This window comes from Lipotes vexillifer, unplaced genomic scaffold (assembly GCF_000442215.2).
Source record: "Lipotes vexillifer unplaced genomic scaffold, Lipotes_vexillifer_v1.1 scaffold1329, whole genome shotgun sequence".
Taxonomy (NCBI): Eukaryota; Metazoa; Chordata; class Mammalia; order Artiodactyla; family Lipotidae; genus Lipotes; species Lipotes vexillifer.
In genome coordinates, this window is record NW_006797566.1 from 240600 (window position 1) to 264409 (window position 23810).

A 23810-nucleotide genomic window follows, 5' to 3' on the forward strand; every position below is an offset into this window, starting at 1 on the left:
TAAGACCTCCCTCCACCGGCTGTAACCTTGGAACACTGGCCTAAATACGTCCAGCTGTATCAGTTCCTGGGTAGGCAAGCTCAGCATCAGTGTTATCAGAGAACTAACTGTTACTAGGCCCTTGAAGGGCCTCTCTACCTGCATACTCGTTGCTCTGGAAAAAGCCTATTTAATACACAGATATGAGTGGGTCGCCTGTGGCTGTGGAATGGAGTGATCTCACTCTTCTCCCCAGTCCGCCGTATGCTTTGCTGTCCTTGGCAAAATGGCTCTGTCTTCTCTTCGATGGGGACTTGTGCTGCAACTTCAGCTGTTGGGAGATCGTGTTATTTTCAACCCTACTTTCGAAGCATCTGCCAAGAGTTCCTTTGGGCTTGGGTGTCTTATGGTCAGTTTATTTGGTGTTCAGTTTCTCTTCCATGAGAGCTCCTCTCTGTGCGGATAACAGTTGAAGAGGTGTGTGGGTTGGCTATAGGAAGGGGGAAGGTGGAGTATTCTATGTCCCATTCTCATTGTTTTACATTTTTAAGTCACTCCTCCAACATAGCGTGTGTGTGTGTGTGTGTGTGTGTATTGGTCTGAAGAGGGCAGTGGGATGACAGCGCCTGCTCAGGACATGGGCATTTTGGCCACCGTGTGGCTTAAATAAATTTTTCTAATGAAATAAAGTTGAATGTATATTTCTACAATGTGTCTTGTTGACTTCTGCCCTTGAAATTAGTGGTAGGGAAGGGTCTTAATTCGCAGATCTGACTTTTCACATCTTAAAACTTTGGAGCAGGAAAGTACATAAAACGCTTTGTTTAAAATATAAAGTAGGGATTTCCCTGGTGGTCCAGTGGTTAAGGCTCTGTGCTCCCAGTGCAGGGATCATGGGTTCGATCCCTGGTCGGGGAACTAAGGTCCCACATGCCTCATGGTGTGGCCAAAAAAACCAAAAAAACCAAACCAAACAAAAAAAATACAAGGTAAATAAACCTCTGAACTTGGAGGCCAGCGTGCTTGGGTCTGCCCTATATTAACCAGTTTTCTGAGCCTAGGCCAAGGCCATTATAGTTCTCTCTTGACTCTGTCCATATCTGAAGAAAAAGAAAAATCATTTCTTCCAGCCCCTTACCTTCAGTCTCTGGAGAAAAGATGTCTACCAGTCCAGTAGGCCGTGGCTTTTTTGTCTACGTTCTTATCCACCAGACCGACTACTCAGTTCGATTGTTCTCCAGGTCAGCTGGTAAAATGTGTGGACCTCACAGATGATTGTTTCTGCTCTCCCAGACCTAGCAACTTGGCCTTTCCATAAAACTGGAGGTCTTTTTTTTTTTTTCCTTCAATTCACCCCTCCTCCATCCCCACCCCATGTTGAGGCACATTCCCTCCTCTGCCTATGGTAATTTACACACTCGTGTTGGTGTCCACATCATTTTGTTTACGGTGAGTTTGATTTACTTTTGCCAAAGGGTAAGAATGGTGCATGGTGTCCTCTGCTAAGTCACTTTTACTTCCTGAGTTTTCTTAAGCTTAAGTGCCACTACCCTAGAAACCAGTGGTTTGGGCATCCTTTATTGCACTATGGTAGTCGTTAGAGCTGTTTACAAATATTTCCAGCTTCCCACCTTCTGGGCACGTGATAAGATTGTACTCCCTGGTCTTTTGTGGTTGGCTGGGCTTATGTGCCTTGTATTGGTAACAGAGTACTCTCAAAAATATAGTTGGCTTTTTTTTTTTTTTTTGTACGCGGGCCTCTCACTGTTGTGGCTACTCCCGTTGTGGAGCACAGGCTCCGGACGCGCAGGCTCAGTGGCCATTGCTCACGGGTCCAGCCGCTCCGTGGTATGTGGGATCTTTCTGGACCGGGGCACGAACCCGTGTCCCCTGCATCAGCAGGCGGACTCTCAACCACTGTGCCACCAGGGAAGCCCTATAGTTGGCTTTTTATCTCTGATTTCAGGCAGTGTCATGTGACAGTAGCTGCCCTTTTCTAGACATATTTCTTAAATTTGATGTCTTTTCTCATTCTCATGCCTCCCCAATTACTTTGATCTTTTCGGTTGGAGATCTTTTCCAACTCCTCTTTTCAGCTGCACCTGAAGTCTCTTCCCCAAGCAGTTTAGCTTAATTGAAATGGTTTCCTGGGTGCCACAGCCTTAATGAGGTCTTGGCTCTAAAACAATTTAAACTACTCAGAGGTTTTGACAAAGATATGATGGCCATACCGTTGTTTTGATCTTTCTTATGAGTAGGGTAAGCAACTGTCCCTGTGCCTGGCAGGGTTGCAGGACTTTCAGTGTTAAAACTCGGACGGTTGCTCACCCTCCCTACAAAGCTGAGTTTGAATTGTCATATGAGTGACTTTTGTCACTCCAAACATTTCTCCATTTTATCTATTCCCACTTAGGGATGAGAAGCAGTTGCTTCTGTGAACCAGTGTGATTTCCGTGGTCTCTCTGGATCCCTATGGCTACTTGTAAACTGGCCAGTTCTCTTCTGAACTCATCCTGCAGTGCTTTGTCAATGCAACCAATTGTATACAATTCCTACTGCTAAAATTTTGAGTTCTCATGGTCTGCTGCTAAAATTCTGTGTTCTGATGCTTTCTCCTAGTTTATTAGGTAGATTATTAAAGTATGACTTCTAAGTTACTGCAGGCAACAGTTTTACCAAATACTTTGCTACTATATGACATGGGTTGCCATCCGTCCAGCCTCCAATAAGATTTCTTTGCCGCCCTCCACATGTTATTGTCATACATATTAGGGATTTTTGTTTTTGTTTTTGTTTTTCTGTAGTATGCAACACCCCCCTCTACATTCCAATCTCCATATCAGTCAGGACAAATTAGGTTATGCTGCAGCAACAACCCTAAAATCTTCGCAGCTTCAAACAGAACAATTGCCTAAGGATGCCCTACCAAGAAAAAGAATTGGGGGCTAGGGCTGCCCTGGTGGTGCAGTGGTTGGGAGTCCGCCTGCTGATGCGGGTTCGTGCCCCGGTACGGGAGGATCCCACATGCCACGGAGCGGCTGGGCCCGTGAACCATGGCCGCTGAGCCTGCATGTCCGGAGCCTGTGCCCTGCAGCGGGAGAGGCCGCAACAGTGAGAGGCCTGTGTACTGCAAAAAACAAACAAACAAACAAAAAGAATTGGGGGCTAGTCAAGAAATATTCCCTTCCCTCAGGGTAAGGGGCTTTCATCACATCTGCAGAGTGGAACATCACAATCACTAGGCTGCTGTGTCTCCCACTTGTCCCCTCTCTCTACTGCATTTATCCTGTCCCTGTTCCACCAGTGTGTATTAGGTGTGTAGCACATGGCTTGTCTTTTTAGTTTATAGTTCTCTAGCTCACGCCACATCTGAAACTGGTATAGGAACTACTGTGCATCACTCAGATTCTTTAATTTGAACTTGACGTTGTGACTATAGGGAACTCTTGGGTTGTTTCCTTTGGTGGGGGGGAACATACAGTGAATATATTCCACCTGCCGAGGAATAGTGAGCTGGGAGATAATACTGACTAGCAGGATCATTAGTAGTCCTCATTAATGTTCCCCAAATATTTCTGCCCTTGTCTTCCAAGCACACGATAGAATCATACTTCCTGACATCCTTGTGGTTGGATGGGGCCATGTAATTAGTTCCAGCCAATAAGCTGTGAGTAGAAGTGACTTGTGTCAGTTCCAGGTTGGAGCATTTAAGCACAGGTTCGAAAACCTCCAAAGCCCTCTTTCCTTCTGCCACAGTGACCAGCAATGCTCCAAATGGAACTGTTCCATTAGTGTAGGTCCTGGAGTGAGGATGCCATGGAGTAGAGCTCTCAACTGGTTCCTGATGAACATGTGTATGTGAGAAAAAAACCTTTGTAGTCTTAAGCTACTGTGACGTAGGGTTTTTTGCTAACTTTGCCTATCCTGACTGATACATTGCTTACAGCCCCTACTGGGTGCCAGGCATTGACTAAGATCTCATCACTACCTACCCCAGATAACATACACAAGATGAAAGGGGGGATGCATGTAAACAATATTTCATGGTTTTATTATAGAATACTGTGTATAGGACAGTGGCTACGTAAAGTTATTTACGGCAGGAGATGAATGTTAAGGGAAAGCTTCTTAGAGGATCTGAATTTTATTTTATTTAATTTTTAATCTTTTTATTTTGGCCGAACCACGTGGCTTGAAGGATTTTAGTTCCCTGACCAGGGATTGAATCTGGCCCACGGCAGTGAAAGCGCCGAGTCCCAACCACTGGACTGCCAGGGAATTCCCAGAGGATCTGAATTTTAAAAAATGAATAGGCTATCAAGTTAGGAAAAAGTTTCCCAGTAGAGCAAACAGTGTGAGGAAGGGCATAGAGATGAAACTAAGCACAACATATTTATAAAACTGCATGTATTTAAATATTTTAAAATATATATTAATTATTAGCTTGAAACCTTAACTCTAGTGCTATCTCGTGGAACGGAAGGAAAGAAAGGAAATACTTCAAGTGTATGCTGTGTGATGCTTTCTGGGTTTGAAGGGCTGCACTGCTAAAGCTTAAGGTAGGTATCAGAAGATTAAGGACTGGAAGACATGATCTAGTTTAGCACTGTCCAGTAAAGATATAACGCAAGCCACATATATTATTTAAAATTGTCTAGTGGTCGTCACATTGAAAAGAAAAATAGGAAAAGGTATTTTAAACAAATTTTAGTTAACCCAATATATTAAAAATATTTCAGTATGTAATCAACATAAAATGTGATTAATGAGATGTCTTACATTCTTTTATTTTTGTACTAAGTGTGTATTTGTACTGGTGAGTATTTTATACTTACAACACTTCTGCATTTGGATTAGCCACATTTCAAGTGCTCAGTAATCACATGTGGCTAGTGGCTGGTGCATTGGACGGTGTCTTTTCATTTTACTACAGAGGAAACAGAAGGAAACTAAATGACTTAGACAATATCACTGAATTAATTGGTGGTCTATTTCCAGTATGCAGCTCTTTTTTCTACGCATGATTTTTTTTTCTTTTTCAAGGATTCCTCAAAATTCAGTACAGCAAAATATGTCAACAGTGAGCTTTTTCACCCCTGAGGTAATTCTTATGTGGGCACATGTGAGATTTTGTTTCTAAGCAAACTTCCTGTAACAAAATTAAAATTATAAAATGGCTATAACTTACGATGTTTATTTTACATGCTGCTTTTGCTCATAGAATATCAGTAATGCCAACAAACTTGATTTGCTTTACATGGCAAACATATACCAACTTAACTCATAATTCATCACTTGAGTGCTGTCTTTATTACTGTTTTTTTTTTATTACCCTTTTCTCCTAGACCTTGTCCATACACATCAGGCATATCTATATTGTAAAAGTATGAGGTCAATTTGGACTCCTTTTCCCCTTTTGCTTAATATGAAATGCAGAATTAAATAATTGATAAAAGCAGGTAGTTTTATGTAATCTGAGGAATTCTAAATTAGAGAACGTTATATTCATAAGACTTATTAGAATTAGAATATTTATGTAAGAAGGGGTAGGAAAAGTTAAATGTACTATATTGGCATAAATATGTAGAAACATTGTCTAAAAGGATAAACGAGAGATGACAGCAATGGCTTCATTTTGGGAGAAAGATGGGACCTGAGCCAATGACAGAGGTGGGAAGGAGACTCTTCGTCTCCCTTTTGATACTTTTTGATGTTTGTATGTGTGAATGTGTTACTTGTTCAAAATTTTATTTTTAAAAATGCCTGTACTCAATCTTTTCCTTTTATAATGTCTATTTTTAAAAGCCTTCTGGACTTTTTTTAAAATAAATTTATTTATTTATTCATTTTATTTTTGGCTGCGTTGGGTCTTCATTGCTGCACGTGGGCTTTCTCTAGTTGGCGGCGAGCCGGGGCTACTCTTCATTGTGGTGCACGTGCTTCTCACTGCGGTGGCTTCTCTTGTTGCGGAGCACGGGCTCTAGGCGCGTGGGCTTCAGTAGTTGTGGCATGTGGGCTCGGTAGTTGTGGCTTGTGGGCTCTAGAGTGCAGGCTCAGTAGTTGTGGCACATGGGCTTAGTTGCTCTGCGGCATGTGGGATCTTCCCGGACGAGGGATCGAACCCCTGACCCCTGCATTGGCAGGCGGATTCTTAAGCACTGCGCCACCAGGGAAGTCCCAGCCTTCTGGAATTTCGATTGGGATTTTATTGAATCTACAGGTCAATTTGGGGTGAATTGTCATCTTAATATTGAATCTTCTAGTTCATGAACATGATATACCTCTCCTTCTGTGGTGTTGATAAGGAATTTTGTGTCTGTGTTCACAAGTAATGCTGGTCTGAGGTCTGTTGCTTTCTTTTCTTGCATTGTCTTTATCTGGTTTTGGTAATGCTGGATTCATAAAACAAGTTGAGAACTATTTCCTACTCTGTTTCCTGAGTTTGTATTACATTGACTTTATTCCTTAAATGTTTGATAGGCTCCTCCAGTGAAGCTCTGTGGGCCTAGAGTTTTATTTGTGGTGCGATAACAAATTCAGTATCTTTGATGGATGCATATATTTGATTTTTCCTAAATCAGTTTTTTAAAAGTCAGTCAAAGGAGCTTCCCTGGTGGCGCAGTGGTTAAGAATCCGCCCTGCCAATGCAGGAGACATGGGTTCAAGCCCTGGTCTGGGAAGATCCCACATGCCGCAGAGCAACTAAGCCCATGCGCCACAACTACTGAGCCTGCGCGCTCCAGAGCCCATGAGTCACAACTACTGAGCCCACGCACCACATCTACTGAAGCCCACGCACTCTGGAGCCCACGCTCCACAAGAGAAGCCACCGCAATGAGAAGCCCGTGCACTGCAACGAAGAGTAGCCCCTGCTCGCCGCAGCTAGAGAAAGCCTGCGTGCAGCAACAAAGACCCAACACAGCCAAAAAATAAATAAATAAAAATAAATTTTAAAAATATAATAAATAAATAAAAGTCAAAGTTTTTTCTAAGTCAGTTTTAGTAATTTCTACGTGATGCCATTTGTATAGCGCATCTAAGTTGCCAATTTTTTTTTTTTTTTGCGGTACGCGGGCCTCTCACTGTTGTGGCCTCTCCCGTTGCGGAGCACAGGCTCTGGACGCGCAGGCTCAGCGGCCATGGCTCATGGGCCCAGCCGCTCCGCTGCATGTGGGATCCTCCCGGACCAGGGCACGAACCCGTGTCCCCTGCATCGGCAGGTGGACTCTCAACCACTGCGCCACCAGGGAAGCCCTAAGTTGCCAAATTTATTGGCATTAAGTTGTTAAAACTATTTCCTTATTATACTTTTAAAATCCCCAAGCTCTGTAGTGATATCTCCTCTTTTCTGGATTGGCAATTTGTGTTTTCTCTCTTTATTTTAGATCCCGCTAGCTACAGGTTTCTCAATTTTTATAAATTTTATTGCTCTTTAAAAAAATATTAACTTTTGGTTTCATTGATTTTTCTCTGTCCATTTTCTATTTCATCAGTTTCTTCTCTTTATTTTTTACTGCATTCTATTTAATTTGTTATTTTTTTCTAGCTTTTTTAGATGGAGCTTAGATAATCAATTTTTGGACTTCTGCTATGAGCATATAAAGCTATAATTTTCCCTCTAAGCACTGCTTTAGTTGCATCTCAAAATTTTTGATATATTGTGTTTTCATTTTATAAAAAATATTTTATAATTTCCCTTGTGATTTTTTCTTCAATGATGGGTTATTTAGAAATATGTTGTTTAATTTGCAAATAACTTGACATTTTCCAAATATTTTTCTTTTATTGATTTCTAATTTAATTCCATTATAAGAAAACATACCCCCTGTAATTTTAATTATTTAAAATTTATCAAGACTTGTTTTATGGCTCAGCGTATGGTATACCTTGGTGAATTTTTTAAAATAAATTTATTTATTTATATTTATTTTATTTTTGGCTGCGTTGGGTCTTTGTGTTTGCATGCGGGCTTTCTCTAGTTGTGGCGAGCGGGGGCTGCTCTTCATTGTGGTTCACAGGCTTCTCATTGTGGTGGCTTCTCTTGTTGCAGAGAACAGGCTCTAGGCACGCAGGCTTCAGTAGTTGTGGCGTGTGGGCTCAGTAGTTGTGACTCACAGGATCTAGAGCGCAGGCTCAATAGTTGTGGTGCACGGGCTTAGTTGCTCTGTGGCATGTGGGGACATGGGTTCTATCCCTGTTCCGGGAAGATCCCACATGCTGCGGAGCAACTGAGCTGGAGCGCCACAACTACTGAGCCTGTGCTCTAGAGCCCACGAACCACAACTAGAGAAAGCCCGCATGCAGTAATGAAGACCCAACGCAGCTAAAAATAAATTTTAAAAAAAATTACATCATATGGGTTATGGTTAGGGTTAAGGTTAGGGTTTGTATCATAATTTAACTGGTGCCCTGTTGATGGAGTTTTGTTCCTGCAAACAATGTTGCAGTGAATATTCTTCTACTTACTTCACACTAGAACTTTCTACACAAGTAAGTGAGGTACTCTAGCACATGTGGTCATACTGATGTTCTCTGTGTCATTTAAGTTTTTGGTTTATGCTACAAACATTGTAAGAGAAATTTCCTATTTTTTGTTACAAGGAAAGGAGAAAAAATGTCAAGCACAGAGAGCCCTGTAATTAAGAAAGCAAAAGTAATAACCTTAAGTGTGTTGGAATGTTTAGATGCCTGGTATTATAGACTTTGCAACAATAAAAAGGAAAAGTTTTCTCTTCTAATGAGCAAGTCTTAAGAAGAAATGAGCTAATGAGATATAAGCTCCTGCTTCTGATGCAACAGCTTTGGGAAAACGATGAGAAGCAGGTTTCCCTCCTGATGATAAGAGAAACACCAGGAGATTTAACCCCGGTCATGTGTGGACTACAGCAGTGTGTGTCTTGAGAGTCTGAAAGACAAGAGAACTAACTTAACCCCTTGGCTTTTTCCTTGAATAAGCGCCAAAGTGAGAGAGCCTGTAGCTGTACAGCTGAAGGCTGAGAGGGATAAACTGATGGCTCATCCCTCCTCAACTTCATGCAACCTGAAAAAGTCTTTAAGTGAAAGTTTCTTGTCCTGATACTAGGGACAGGAGACTGCAGTGGGAGGGGAGGAGTTGGTGCCACCACAATGGTGTGATAGTAAATGTTTAACAACCAGCTTTCCGAGGGAAAAAATATATGTATAATACGTATAAGTATACATGTTTTGTTTTGTTTTTTAATAAATTTCTTTATTTTTTGGCTGCATTGGGTTCTCGTCGCTGGGTGCAGGCTTTCTCTAGTTATGGCGAGCAGGGGCTACTCTTCATTGCAGTGCACAGGCTTCTCATTGCGGTGGGTTCTCTTGCTGCGGAGCACGGGCTCTAGGCACGCGGGCTTCAGTAGTTGTGGCTCACGGGCTCTAGAGCGCAGGCTCAGTAGTTGTGGCGCACGGGCTTAGTTGCTCCGCAGCATGTGGGATCCTCCCGGACCAGGGCTCGAACCCGTGTCCCCTGCATTGGCAGGTGGATTCTCAACCACTGCGCCACCAGGGAAGTCCAGTGTACATGTTTTTTTTCTTAGTAAATTTTACTTTATAAAATTTTACTTAATAAAACTTACTTTATACATAGCACACAATTTACAACTAACAGTAGAATATACAATACCCTTTATTGTAATTTTCAGATAGTCAATTGCTTTTCATAGAAAGCTTTCATGGATTTTTGTCAAACTTTGTATTCCTAGCCAACCTATGTAACTCACAAGCCGGTGTAGTTCTGACATGAATGTTGGCTGATTTTCCCACTTACATTAATGAATAAGGGGAATGTGAAATAAAGTTGCATGTTGGAATTGATCTGTTAATGTTAAAGACAAGCAACTTCTTTACTAATTTAGATAATACCTTTCAAATACTGGAAGATCATTTCCTCAGATTTCTTTTTTTTTTTTTTTTTTTGGTGCCCACAATATAACAGCTACAGACACACTTTTAATCGGCATCATTGGCATTTTCTCTATCACCTTAGACAATCAAAACAACAATAAATCAAGGCCAAATTTGTAGCATTGGCTGATTTCCATGGTGTAAGTAACTCCCAGCATGGCTGGTCTCAAGACAGTGACCACCATGAATTTTCTGTACACGTTGAGAAAAGAGAGGCAGTGGTAGCACAACATTATGTATCATTTCTACCATGTAGATATGATAGATGCAGATATCCTCAAGGGAATAGAGAGACATGAAATATAGTAAAATAATTAAGTGATGAGTTTTGGGCATTTATTACCTTGTTTTTTATACAACTTATTTAATTGTAAGTTTATATTATTATTATTATTATTTTTTTTTTTTTTGCGGTACACGGGCCTCTCACTGCTGTGGCCTCTCCCGTTGCGGAGCACAGGCTCCGGACACGCAGGCTCAGCAGCCATGGCTCACGGGCCCAGCCGCTCCATGGCATGTGGGATCTTCCTGGACCGGGGCACGAACCCGCGTCCCCTGCATTGGCAGGCGGACTCTCAACCACTGCGCCACCAGGGAAGCCCTATATTATTAAATTTTTAACAATGGCCGTGTTTAACAACTGACTCATTAAAATTCCTGGAGATTTAACAGTTGGTTCTCATGGTCTTTTTTGTGATGCTCCAGCATACACTGTATCACACTTCCTCATTTGCTCAGTTTCCAAATAAATAAACCTCTTTGGTTTGTAAATAGCCTGGCGTTAAAAAAAAGAAAAAAAAGAAAATTATCCCATGAGATGGAGGAGGGAAGATTGAGCTGAACTGCGGGCCCTATCCTGAGCTCTCCTGGTCCAGTGAGGGCCTGACATCAGGTGAACAGGTCACATTTACAGTGAAAATTTTTGTGAGAGGCTTCGCCCTGAGTGGGGAGGATTGAAGGCTGTGGGTTTCCCGATAGCCTCCCTTGCTGCTGTGGCAGCTTGCAGTCTGGCCATAACCTTGGGAGAGTTGTTTTCCTCATGTGTGTGGGGAGATTGACTGAAAAATGGAGCAGGCTACATTATTGCTAGTTTGTAGTGAGTAGGAAAGGGGAGAAAAACACCCTGCTCACCCCCCAGTCCTTCCTTGCCTATTTTTTTTTTTTTCCCTTTCTTGTTGTTACCCGTCACATTCCCTGATGTCATTCCTGCCATTGTGAGCCGACAGGCCCTTCCCAGCCTGGGGGACAGCCAGTAAGTCAGGAGGGGAGGTGGAGCTGTGGAGGTGGGGGAGTGGTGGTCACACCAACACCGTGGAGTTGGGCTGGGTCTGAGTGGAGCCCCAGGGATGTTCCCCAGCCCATCCTTCCCAAGAACCAATGAGTAAAATTAGGAGCCTCCCACCTGAGGTCATGGAACCAGGCCCTGGAGTGGAACTTGGGGTGGAAGACGGCCTCCTCTGTCGACTGATTCATTCTCCAGAATTCAACTTGTTTTCTGGCTCGGTGGTGTTTGAAAGCAACTTTATCCAGGTACCCTTGTGCAGCTCAGGGCCAGCTCTCCTTCCCTTTCCAAACCTGTTCCCGGGGATTGGTCCAAAAATGCCAAGGCCTTTGAAAGCCCTGGGGAGGAGGAAGAAGCCAGGAAAGCCAGAGAAACGAGAGGGTCTGGGTCCCAAGTTCACCTCAGTTTGTGCCCACAGCATCACGGGACTCCCTGCAGGTCAAATGCTTTCAGGAAATAGAGTTACACCTGCAGAAGGAGACAGCAGAACCCACTCTCCAGGCAGGCACCCTCCCGGGGCCGCTAGTCCACACTGGCTGATTAGAGGGGATGAAAGCAGCTGTAGGAATCCCTGCTCTGAAACCCAACCTTCTTTCTGGGATATTATTATACAGATACCCTTGCATGAGACCAAGGTCCCTGGATAAATTAGCCTTGCCCAGATTCTACCATCCCCCAGAAGAGTAGTAATATGACCTATGGAAGTGAGTGTTTGTGGCCTGGGAAGCATGGAGACACCAGGAGTGCCGGGCGGTCATTTCAATCGTGTGACATCTCACCAAGGTGCTACCCACTTCCCTCCAGTGGTCTGGCTGGTGACCACCTGTGCTCCGTTCCATGTATGGCATAACCAGTCAGCAAGCTGTGTGAGAGGCAGGAGATGCAAAGAGAGATCAGATAGTGTCCCTGGACAAGAAGCTTGTGAATTTGTAGGTTTAAAGGACATAGTATAAAATGGTAGCTGTTAAGAAAGCTCTGCGTCAGAGGGTTTGGACTAGCTGAACCCCAAAGCATGAGCAGAGCACCCCTTCAACCTGGGCAGTTGTGGAAGGCTTCCCAGAAGCCGGGGTCGTAAGCTGGTCTTTGAGGTCTTGCTGAGACTGGTAGAAGAGAAAGGGGAGGACCTTCCAGGCAAGAGGGACTTCAAGTTCCTGGGTGAAGGCAGGAGGCTGGAATGCACGGGAGGGTCTGCAGTCAGGAATCCATTCGGTGGAGTTGAATTCACAGAGCAGCGAGCTACTCTCTGACGAGGTCCCCCAAAGGTTCATGGCTCTGGGTGCTCTCTGGTCCCTGCACCGCCCCAGGGAGCTGCAGAGCTGGGCGACCAGCTGGCAGCATAGGGGGCGTAGGGGGTGGCATGCTCGTGCCTAACACACACTCAGAGGAGAATTAGCAGTATCGTGGGAAATCCAGACTCAAGATATCAAATTCTAGTCATGTCCTTGGGTGTGAGATTATGGTGGCAGGTTTATTCTCCTAATACGTTCTCTTTGACCTAGTATTAAAACCGTTTAGATTCTCTGGATGGACGCTAGGTGACTCAGGCAGCAAGAGACTCAGACTGTGCCAGGGAGGGGGGAAGACTGCCTGCTGAAGCTGGCCCTCGGCAGAGCTAAAAGCGGCCTTGAACTTATGCTGTTCCCTCCCTTCCCTCCCCTCAGCATCACCGTCACTATCGTCACCGCCAAGAAACATCACCTGCAAACATTTCCTTATTACTCTCAGTGTGTGTGGCCCTCTGTGTTTTGTAGCACATATGAATTTCATTCCACAACATGGGCTCCAAGAAATGTTCCTTTTTTTTTTTTCAAAAATCAAAATTCACTTTTCTTGGGCCACCATCTACTCAGGCTTGTGGGAACTAACATTTCAGTCATTCCTGGGGCTTCCCCCTGGTCCCCAGTTCCACCACGGGCTGTGAATGGCCCCGATGGTCTTACAAAGCCTAGGATATTGGGAGAAGGCCCTCTGGTCTTGGGAACGTAGGGGTCACTCCTCAGATGTTCCTTACCCTGGTCCCTGTGGTTCCTTAGAGGCTACAGACCTGGTGCTTCTCTGCCTGCCCTGGAGAGTGAGGTAGGGGTGTCTTAGCTGAGACACTGTGCCCCAGTGCCAGGCATCCACCTCCCTGTCCTGCCGCAGGCCCGAGTGCTGCAAGAGAACAGGTCCTTATTACGCTCAAGACCCAGCAACAAGCCCGGCACTCCCTCATCTTGGGAGAAGCTCCCCAGACCTCCCTCAAGTTGGGCTGCCTATAGGTCTTCTCTGTTCAACAGCTCTTTCCTCACTCTCCTTCCCTTCTGGAACTTTCTTCTCACAATCTCCCTTCCAGACCATTAGAAACCTGTGCTGGGGCTTCCCTGGTGGCGCAGTGGATAGGAGTCTGCCTGCCAATGCAGGGGACACGGGTCCGATCCCTGCTCCGGAAAGATCCTCCACGCCGCGGAGCAACTGGTTCCATGCTCCACAACTGCCGAGCCTGTGCTCTGGAGCCCATACGCCACAACTACTGAAGCCCGCGCGCCTAGAGCCCGTGCTCTGCAACGAGAGAAGGCACCGCAGTGAGAGGCCCGCGCACCGCAACGAAGAGTAGGCTCCACTCGCCTCGCCGCAACTAGACAAAGCCCGCATGCAGCAACGGGGACACAGCACAGCCAATAAATGAATGAATGAAGAAAGAGGGAGAGAAAGGAAGGAAGGAAGGAAGGAAGGAAGAAAAAGAAAAAGGAAGGAAGGAAGGAAGGAAAGAAAAAGAGAAAGAAAAAGGAAGGAAGGAAGGAACCTGTGCTGGCTTCTTACTAGTGGATCCTTTTAAAATTAGTAATGCAAAGGACTCTAAGAAGGGCAGCACAGCATTCCTGTCGCCAAGGAAGTTAAGTCTCTCTGGGGAGACCCACAGGAAGGATAGATTCAGGTCATGACCCAGTCCAGTGTGCCACACACCTGCAAGAAGCACGGGTGCTCTAAGCCTGTCGCCAAATTGAAGAGCCGTTTTCTAGCATCTGTAACCTTCCACCCCTGTCTTCTGCTTCCCTCTGACCCATGTGCCTGGGGCTGATTTCTAGGTCACTAAACCCGGGAACTGGATGGATGTCTGTGACGGGTCTACCACTGTGATCCTCGGGGTGACCTCCTCGGTGCCCTCCTTGCCACTCCCCAACGTCCTCCTGATGGCCAATGTCACCTGGCCCCAGGGTCAGTTTTCCCCCTGGAGCACACCTGATAGTGCCCCAGTCATCACCCTCAGCAGGTAAAGAAAGGCTTGAGGGAGGGGCCAGAAGGGGCAGAATGAATGACTGCGTTGTTTTGCAGCTGGACTTTACTTATTTATTTTTTTATTTTGTGGCCTTTGTGTTTGTTTGTTTTTTTTAGCAACATAATTTTCTTTTTTTAATTGGAGTAAAATTGCTTTACAATGTTGTGTTAGTTTTTGCTGGACTTCAGCTGAGAAGAAAGGACAGTGTTCTTTAGCTGATGAACTATATAGACTTCATTCATTCATTTAACAAGTATTTTCTTAGTATCTATGTGTACCAAGCACTGTGCTTGGTGCTGTGGTAGAGCACCAATCCCCGTCTCGGCCTAATTTTTGAGAATCTTGGCTTCCTTTTGCTTATTTTTTTTTTTTGGTAAATATTGACTTAGAGGTTTTCAAAAAGAAAGGTGAGCGATATGATAGTCAAATAGGATTATGAGCTGTTGAGATTGAAAAAAAAATACTGGATGTACAGGAGACCTTCGTAATCTTTCAGCACAGTTAATCAGGATCTAGGGAGGAGGAGACCTGAAAATAGAGCCAGAAAACCTTAGTTCCATTTCCTACTTAAGAAGATCTAAACTTGGATAAATCACTTAGCTTCTCTGAGCCACAGTTTCAAATTCTGTAAAATGGAATTAATACTACTTATCTTTCCTTCATCAAAGGGTTGTTGTGAGGACTAAATGAGATATTATACATCGACTCTCAGCCATTGTTATTGGTGTGGGCAGATTCTTTAATAACTAAGGCCCTGGAAATCAGAGAAGAGTCGGTCTTAGTGATCATTCCCACTCATGAGCTTTCTCCCTTGGGTGTCCCCCAAGCAGAGGTGAGCACCTAGTGAGGTTGACCCAAGCTCTAGGAAGGCACCAGCTTGGTTGATTAAAAATCACTGATGCCTTTGCCATGGGAATTTCCTGATTGTGTCCAGGATTCTCCCTCTGAAGTATGTGGAGCTACGAATCTGCGACCGGCTGCAACGCATCCTGAGGGTTAGGACAGTGACTGAAAAGATCTACTACCTGAGGCTCCACGAAAAACACCCAGAGGCTGTGTTTCCATTCTGGATCCGCTTGGTGAAAATTCTGCGGAGAGGTCTGTCTATCACCATAAAAGATCCGAGAATCCAATTCTCTCACTGCCTGGTGCCCAAGTTGCCCTGCAGCTCCACCGAAACAGTAAGTTTCACCAAGATCCCGCCAAGAGATCCGTAGGGTCAGCTGGGAATTGGAAACATATCACCTCCCGAGAATTGATGGGTATTACAGTCTAGTGTTGTGTGGGGGTGAGCAGACTTCTTTTTCAAGGGTCAATGATACACACACACCAAATTGAGGTCTACAGACATAAAAAGTAAATTAATTTTGTTTTCAAAAAAAAGAGCTATAAGGTACTTCACTCACTTAAAAATTGTTTGCTGTTTTTTGCTGGTTTTTTTTTTTTTTTTCAGCGTTATAAAGGAATGATGCTCACTGAAGAAAATCAGAAAATTACGGAAAAATCACCCCTACTTCTCTCCAGCCCCAAGCAATCACTTGGAACATTTTGGCATATTTCCTTCTATTCTTTCATCTTAATTTTTAATTTATATATTTGAGGACATTAAATATATATACATTTCTGAATGTTGCTTTTTTTTCCAATTTAGATTATATCATAAGCATTTTCCCATTTCTTTTAGAAGCCCTTTATATACATCATTTTGGTAACTTCATGCTATTCAGTTGTATGAATGGGTTAAAATTTACTTCACCATTCCCCTAATATCATTCGTTCAGAGCTGTTTAACATTCAGAGTTGTTTCTGACTTCATTATTTTAACTGATGCTACAACAAGCATCTATGTATCGTCCACATTTCTGATTGTTTTCTCAGAATTGATTTTTAGAAGCAGAATTCAAAGGGTACAGACATTTTTAAGGCTCTTGATACATACTGCCAGATTATTTCCAGAAAGTTCATACCAAAGTATACTCTCTCCAATAATATGAGTGACTGTGTCACTGTATCCTTATCACAATTGAGAAGTATAAATTTTAATTTTCTAGTATGACAGGCTGAAAAAAAGTGGATTCTCTGATTTTTCAATGACTTTGAACACTGACCTTTTTTATTTTTGCATTGGCTCTTCTGTTCTTTGGCCATTTTTCTATTGGCAGCTTTGCATTTTTCTAAATTGATTTGTAAACCAGAGCTTTTTATGTATCAGGATTTTTAAGCCTTTAATCTCAAGTTTTTGCAAATATTCCCCCTAAGGATTTGCTTTTCCCTTTTAGTTTATTTAAGGATTTCTTTTCTTTTCTTTTGACCCATAGAAGGCTTTCCCAGTACCTGCTTAGGGTAGAAGGTCAGGAGGGAAAAGCTTGATAGATCGGATAACCTTAAACCTTCAGATTTCAGGATGGAAACACTTTCCTCGTCTCATGTAAGTGGCATACTTTAGGCACTCTATCACTGACTTTGAAAGTCAGCTCTGCTGCTCTGGTTCACAAGGTTCAGAGCCTGTGCTCTGGGCAGATAGCCACAGCAGCCCATCAGGCAGAGGAGGTGATCCTGCTAGGGCCTCATTTTTGGTCTCGTGATTCGAGGGCTTGATGTTGAAGGAGCAGGTTCCCAGGACTAGGCTGGCAAACACAAGTGAGTTCCTTCAGGGTTATGGCCCGAGGAAGCCAAGGGCTATCAGGGAGCAGACCTGGCCGTCTGACTGCACATTTCTCCATCCAGTCTGGAAGCAGCCTCCTGTCATCCTGCCAGTCCAGTGAAAGCTCCATGAAAGCTCTTGGCAGCCGAGCAGACCAGTGACTGTTTCTCGAATCTCTCAGGAAGGTCCCAGCTCACAGCAGACAGGTGGGTCCTCCGTGCAGGCAGCGCTGGCATCCCTTCCCGCAGCACAGAGCCATGGAGCAGGGAGGGGTGGGGGGCGGGGCGGCGATCAGTGACACCCTCTGCCTACCCATCTCAGTTCCTTCTCTTCACTTTAGACCTTTGCATGTGACGTGTCCCCTTAATTTTATTATAAGCCTGTCCTTGGGAACAGGGTCCGAGGCTGATTGATCTTAATAGTCCCTAGGTAAACCCCAGTGTTTTCATATGGAATGTGTCCAGTAAAAGGAGTGAGGGATGAATAAATTAATAAAGCAGGCTCATGGAGTTATATATTGACTATCTCCAGTCCCAACTCGCAAGGGTCCCTTGGGTAAGACAATCCCAAGGCCTCCTTGCCTCACTTGTCTATTCTGTAAAATGGACAGAATAGACATTAACCCACATGGGAGACCACTGCTGGCTCCGAAGTTTTACTAATCTACTAAGTCATTGTGTTAGATTCTTTCTGTAACAAGATAGAAAACCAAAGCAAGATTGTTCAATCGATACATTGAAGAAGTACAACTCGTAGGGTATCATCAAAATGCAAAATTTTTTCCTTTCCTTTATAATTTTTTCAGCGGGAGAAGTTGTCTTCTTGCCCCTGGATAAAAGCTGGTCTCTGAGCAGGTCCCATAGCATATATGGGCTCCCTCTTAGAATATAAAAGAGTTCTTTGGTCCCTTTAAACTGCAAAAGCAGCATCAGTTCTGAAATTAAAACATCCAGTGCCTGAAAATTATCAAAACTCTAAAGTGATCGCATCACCCCCCTTCAGTCAGCTTGGCCTCATATTAAGATGGCCCTTCATGTGGGGACTGGACTGTCACTCCTCTCCTTCTGTTTCCTGATTTTAAAGCTGGCTTTTTCTCTTAGGAGCTTTCTTGGGTTCCTTGAAGTCCTCACCCCAATGCAAGGCCCCCCACTCAGGCCCTGGCTCTGCAGGTGTCCATGCACTCAGGCACTAGCTGTCGGAGTCCCCTCACCCTTAAGGGAGTCCTTGCAGGTAGGGTCTGCAGTGGCTCGAGGCGGGCTCTTTCTCTCCGGTACAGTTGACATCTTGTCCTCAGGAAATGTCCTCTCAGGCTTTGACAAGCTACTGGAGGGAGGACTGTGCCTCCTAGACACAGAAGCATCTCCTCTTCACTCTGTCATCAAAGAAACCTGCTCTCCTGGTTCTGCCACCCTCCATGTTTCCTGGGTGGGAGTTGTGCCCCACCACCTACTGGGTCTCCCAGACCCCAGGGGCCACTGCTCAAGGTCTCTGGGTGTTCCTAGGAAGCCTCTGTTGTTCAGCTGGAGGGGAACGAAGGAGAAGCTCTATACAAAGGACTCTCCACACATCCTCTCTCCCAATGCTTTCATAGCCTTGCTCTGGGGCAGGGTCCCAGCTGTGGTCATGCTGGGTCAGTTCTCCCAGGTCATGGTGCGCCTTTATATGTACTTTCCAGTCTTTTTTTTTTTTTTTTTCAACTTCAAGATAGCATTCTTGAATTATAATGTAAAATTTTCATCTTTGGGTACTCTTACTATTTGTATGTTGGATCATCTTTGCGTATCTAATTACCTGCCACTTTCTCTTTTTTATTCTTGAAACTCTCCTGCTTCTACCCTTCTATTTCTCTTAAGGCATTATCTGCTTTGTTTGTTTGTTTTTGTGTTCTTTCTGGCTTTAGGCTTCATTTAGGAAGTAATTTTTATTTCTTTAGAAATGTCTAATTCTTTTCTCAGTTTTATCACCACATTTGTAAATCTTTTATTTATATTTTTTATTTTTATTTTTTAGGCTGCACCATGCAGCTTGTGGGATCTTAGTTCCCCAACCAGGGATTGAACCTGGCCCTCGGCAGTGAGAGCACAGAGTCCTAAACACTGGACCACCAGGGAATTCCTATAAATCTTTTAAATTCTGACTTAGTTGTTCTTTCATATGTTCTGTCCTTGTCTTTTAGCTCATTTTGAAATGCTAGGTTGCACTTTTCATTTGTTTTGCAGGCACATCTTTTTAGTGTGCATTCATTGTCTGTAAGGATTTATGATGCTTCATAGCCTCTTTTCTTTCTTTCTTTTTTTTTTTTAATTTTTGGCCGCCTTGGGCGGCATGCAGGATCTTAGTTCCCAACCGGGGATCGAATCCGCACCCTGCTGCATTGGCAGGCAGAGTCTTAACCACTGGACCGCTGGGGAAGTCCCAACCTCTTTCTTCCTTATATAATTTTGTGTTGCCTTGGATTATGATCTCTGATGTGAACGTTTTTCCTGAACCTTTGCGGGTGAGGGGCTGGTCAAGGCAGCTTTCTGGTTTGGGCTCCAGAGCTCCCTCTTGTGTCATTTTTGTGAAGTGTTTATGGCCTTGTATTTTTTAGGATTCCACGGCTGTGTTCCTCTCTCTTATCTTTCCCTGACCTTTCTCTTTCCTTTGCTTTTATTGTTCCTGTCCTACTCAATTTGGATTCCATTTCCAGTGGGTTTTCCTTGTTTGAGGACGCGTCCTGCAAGGGAGAGTGTTCTGGTGGTTCTGAGAGGTCTTAAGGCACATACTTCACCAGCCTCTTCAGACTGTACCACGGACCCCTTGCACTTACTTCCAGTTTCCTTCTCAAATTGGCTGGCTGCACTTTCCACTGAGAAGCTGCGGGAGATGTAGGAGCTCTCCTGTTTACAGGCACATCAGATGCCCTGTTGCTTCTCTCTTCTTCCTCTCACACAGATACTGATACCCTGTGGGCCTTGGAGCTGTCTGTAGCTGTAATATTTTATCTGAGCTTTTCTCAAAAAGGCCTTTTTCTGTGGGACTCATGTTGGCCTAAATTGGAGGGGCGAGGGTTAACCCCAAAGAGCCATTGTAAGTTTGATTCCATATCAGAGATATTACTGGCTCAGGAGAAAAAAAAAATTTTTTTAATGTAAATTTTATTTATTTTTGCCTGTATTGGGTCTTCGTTGCTGTGCACGGGTTTCTCTAGTTGTGGAGAGCAGGGGTTACACTTCACCGCAGTGCGCGGGCTTCTCATTGCAGTGGCTTCTCTTGTTGCCGAGCACGGGCTCTAGGCATGCGGCCTTGAGTAGTTGTGGCACACGGGCTCGGTAGTTGTGGCTCATGGGCTCTAGAGTGCAGGCTCAGTAGTTGTGGCACACGGGCTTAGTTGCTCCGCGGCATGTGGGATCTTCCCAGACCAGCACTCGAACCCGTGCCCCCTGCATCGGCAGGCGGACTCTCAACCACTGCACCACCAGGGAAGCCCCAAAAGATTTTATATTAATTTCTCAGCTTGGAAGTTCTTGTACCATATATCGTTTCAGACCTCAAACCAGTATTGGGACAGTCCCAAAGATAAGAATTTTCAGCAGAGACTTTTGTTTTGACCCAGAATCCAAGGTGATATAGATGAGCTTGTGGCACTGGATGGATTTCTTTCTGGTGTCCCAGATTTCTTTCTGGTGCTGAGAAGGTGGCTTTGAAAGTCCTGGACTTATGTAAATACCTCAGTTAATGCCCTACCCAGCTCAGGCCCAAGACTTTATCTCCTGTGTCACGTGGCCATAAAAACCCAAGGCCTGGGTCACCAAGACTGGCCAGTCCCTCAGGCAGCCCCACTTTAGCTCATACTTCACTGATCTTTAATTTTGGTCCCTGGGATTTTTACTTTACTTTTTGTGAGTTTAACAATGCATTTAAAATTGTGTAGATTATATTTTATCCAGCATTTCTAGGTGTTTTGTGGCAAAGACATTTTTAGATATTAGGCCATATTGCCAGTCTCTGGCTAAATAACCCTAAAATTAATTTCACTGGGAAAAAAAACAAACTTACTGTACTTATCTCTGAATAGTAAGTGTGAGTGATTTTTATTTTCTTTTGGGTGCTTTTTTATAGGGTTTTTTTTTTCCATTTAAAATAAGCATGTATTTCACTTAAACTCAAAATTTAAAAAAATTTTAGCCCAGTGTGTGTTTTTCTAGACACACAAGTGGTTGTGATTTTTTTTTTTCAGTTGTTATTGTTTTGGAGAACTGTCTGAGGTTTTCTTTGCACTTATGCTGATACCTGGCAGGCTATAGTGGGCATCAGGCAGGTCCCAGTGGGTTCAGGTCTTGCCTTTGACTCATAACATGTTACATTCTCAACACATAAAAACAAGGCTTGGGCTTCCCTGGTGGCACAGTGGTTGAGAGTTTGCCTGCCGATGCAGGGGACATGGGTTCATGCCCCGGTCCGGGAAGATCCCACATGCCGCGGAGCGGCTGGGCCCGTGAGCCATGGCCGCTGAGCCTGCGTGTCCGGAGCCTGTGCTCCGCAACGGGAGAGGCCACAACAGTGAGGGGCCTGCGTACCGCAAAAAAATAATAATAAATAAATAAATAAATAAATAAAGCAAGGCTTAAGATTTGGAGGGGTATCTGTTCCACTTCAGCAGAGATGCCTTCGCTCCAGCCTCCCTCCTGCTTGGCTTTCTCTGCTCAAGTTGCTTGTAGGTACCTCATGCCATAAATACGTGTTGTCACTGCCCATCATTTCCATATTTAGATCTAGGTTCAAGGCACTCATGCTGGAAAAGACATAATTTTAAAAGTTTCAAAATTAGATTCTTAACAACGCTTTCTTTTTCTTCTATTGCTTTCAATGACCCCGATATACTGGGCTACTCCAGAAACACCGATACCACCACTGAAATAGACAATTTCAACTGCTGTGACAAGACACCCTCTCCAGTGGCATCCCCTGTCAATTCGAATATACCCATGAGAGCCACCTTGAACCACAGTCTCTGGGAACAAGAGAATCCAAAGGAGCACTTCCTGCAGGCTCCTGTAGCCAGTTCCCTAGGAGAGAACTTCCTGGGACCCTAACACCTAGCCAAAACAGGGTCATCTTCCCAGGCTTCATTCAGTCCACTTGCTACAACCTTCTATAATGCTCTTTTCCTATTGTGGCCCAGATGACCATGGGAGAGGTAAGGTGGCGTTTATAACAAGGTGCTTCAGTACTTCCACCAATAAACCTCCAAGTGAGTCCCTAATTGTTATAGGTTGTGCTATGGGGGGTGGAGGTGGGGAGGGGCTAGAGAAGGACTAATCAGGAGCAATAGCTCTCTCCTTGGGAAATAAATGGAAAAAACATTCTGTTAGCTCAGTTGAAACCCCCAAACAGCCAAGCAAAACCAAGAAAGCCAGTCCGGAGGAAAGGACCTGGGGAGGAATCCAACTTCCTCTTACAAAGGGATAGGGGGAAACAGAGACAGGGCTGCTACAAGCCCAAAGTGAAAGAAATCCTGAGAATGATGGCGATCAACTAGGAGATGTTTTTGTGTTGCCCCACTTACCTCAAATAAGAACGTGAGTCTTCCTGCCCCATTCCCTGTGTTAAGGTAAAGCTATGACAGGATATGGCTATCCTGGCCATGCAAACTTTGGTTGCTAATGAAGATGGGGCTTCTGTCAAGGAAGATGGTGACCACCCATCACTGGAAGTCCTAATTGATTGACTCTTCCTACCCAGGACCTAATGAAACCCAAGTGGAAGACACAGTGTCTGTGTATATCAGGGATAAAACAGGACCCTTGACCAACCTCTGGACAAATGGGGAATACTGACTTGAGGAATACTACCACAGCCTTCAGTAGGCATTTATCAAGCTCCTGCTAGGTGCCAGACATTGCACCAGTTGCTGGGTATATTAGAGAGAACAAGGCAGATGGACATGATACTTGCCTGTAGGGAGCATATGGGAGAGATACTGAGCCCTGTTTTGGAGACACAGGAAAGCCATTTAGGTTGACATGATGTTTGAGCCACCTGGTCTGCAAATCAAGGCTGGAGGACCTGCTTCCCTATAGTTCACACGTGGGTAATACAGTGATGGAAGGAGAAAGAACACGACTGCCCTCCCCTCGTGCGTGCTCAGTTGGGCTGAGTGGTGAATCCTAGCTAGACTGGGTCAGAAAAGACTCTGAGCTGAGAGGATGCCTAGTGTTTGTTGATTTCTTCCTGCCTCCAATAAAAATGAAAACAACAAATTTCCTTTCAGCATGTTACAATCAAATAAGCTGAACATTGTTGGTGCTGGTGAGGGACATCTAGAAGCAGAACTTAGAAAAGGCTAATGTGAAGGGTGACCACCCTTCCCAATTTATGCCTGTTTTTCTAGTATCATTATTAATGTGTATGCATTCCACTCTCAAAAGTATCCCTAATATGGTATGTTTACAAACATTTAGGAGATCTCCATCCTCATTTCTATTGCCTTGGTTTAAGCCTCCATCAACTCTCACCTAGATTATTGTGGTAACCCCAACTGGTCTCCCAGATTCTGTCATCATTGTAACAATAATAGCTAATTTCATTAGAAACTTACTATATGCCAAACACTATGCTAAGACTTTACAAAGATCACTTAAGCGACACACTCATTAGGATGTAGATAATCTATGATCACATTTTACAGATGATGAACCTGAGCCACAGAAAGGTTCAAGAACTTGCTTAAGGTCATATAG

The 23810-nt window shown here is 44.2% G+C and overlaps 1 protein-coding gene across 1 annotated transcript; it reads left to right on the plus strand.

The window, feature by feature from the left end:
• The first annotated feature begins 11193 nt into the window (after window positions 1-11193).
• On the plus strand, window positions 11194-22329 carry GARIN1A (golgi associated RAB2 interactor 1A). The gene is given in 6 exon segments (XM_007469679.1): window positions 11194-11436; window positions 14254-14438; window positions 15379-15625; window positions 17172-17219; window positions 17221-17294; window positions 21965-22329. Coding segments are annotated over 6 exon segments (906 nt in total). The 5' UTR covers window positions 11194-11283; the 3' UTR covers window positions 22164-22329.
• The last annotated feature ends 1481 nt before the right edge of the window (window positions 22330-23810 follow it).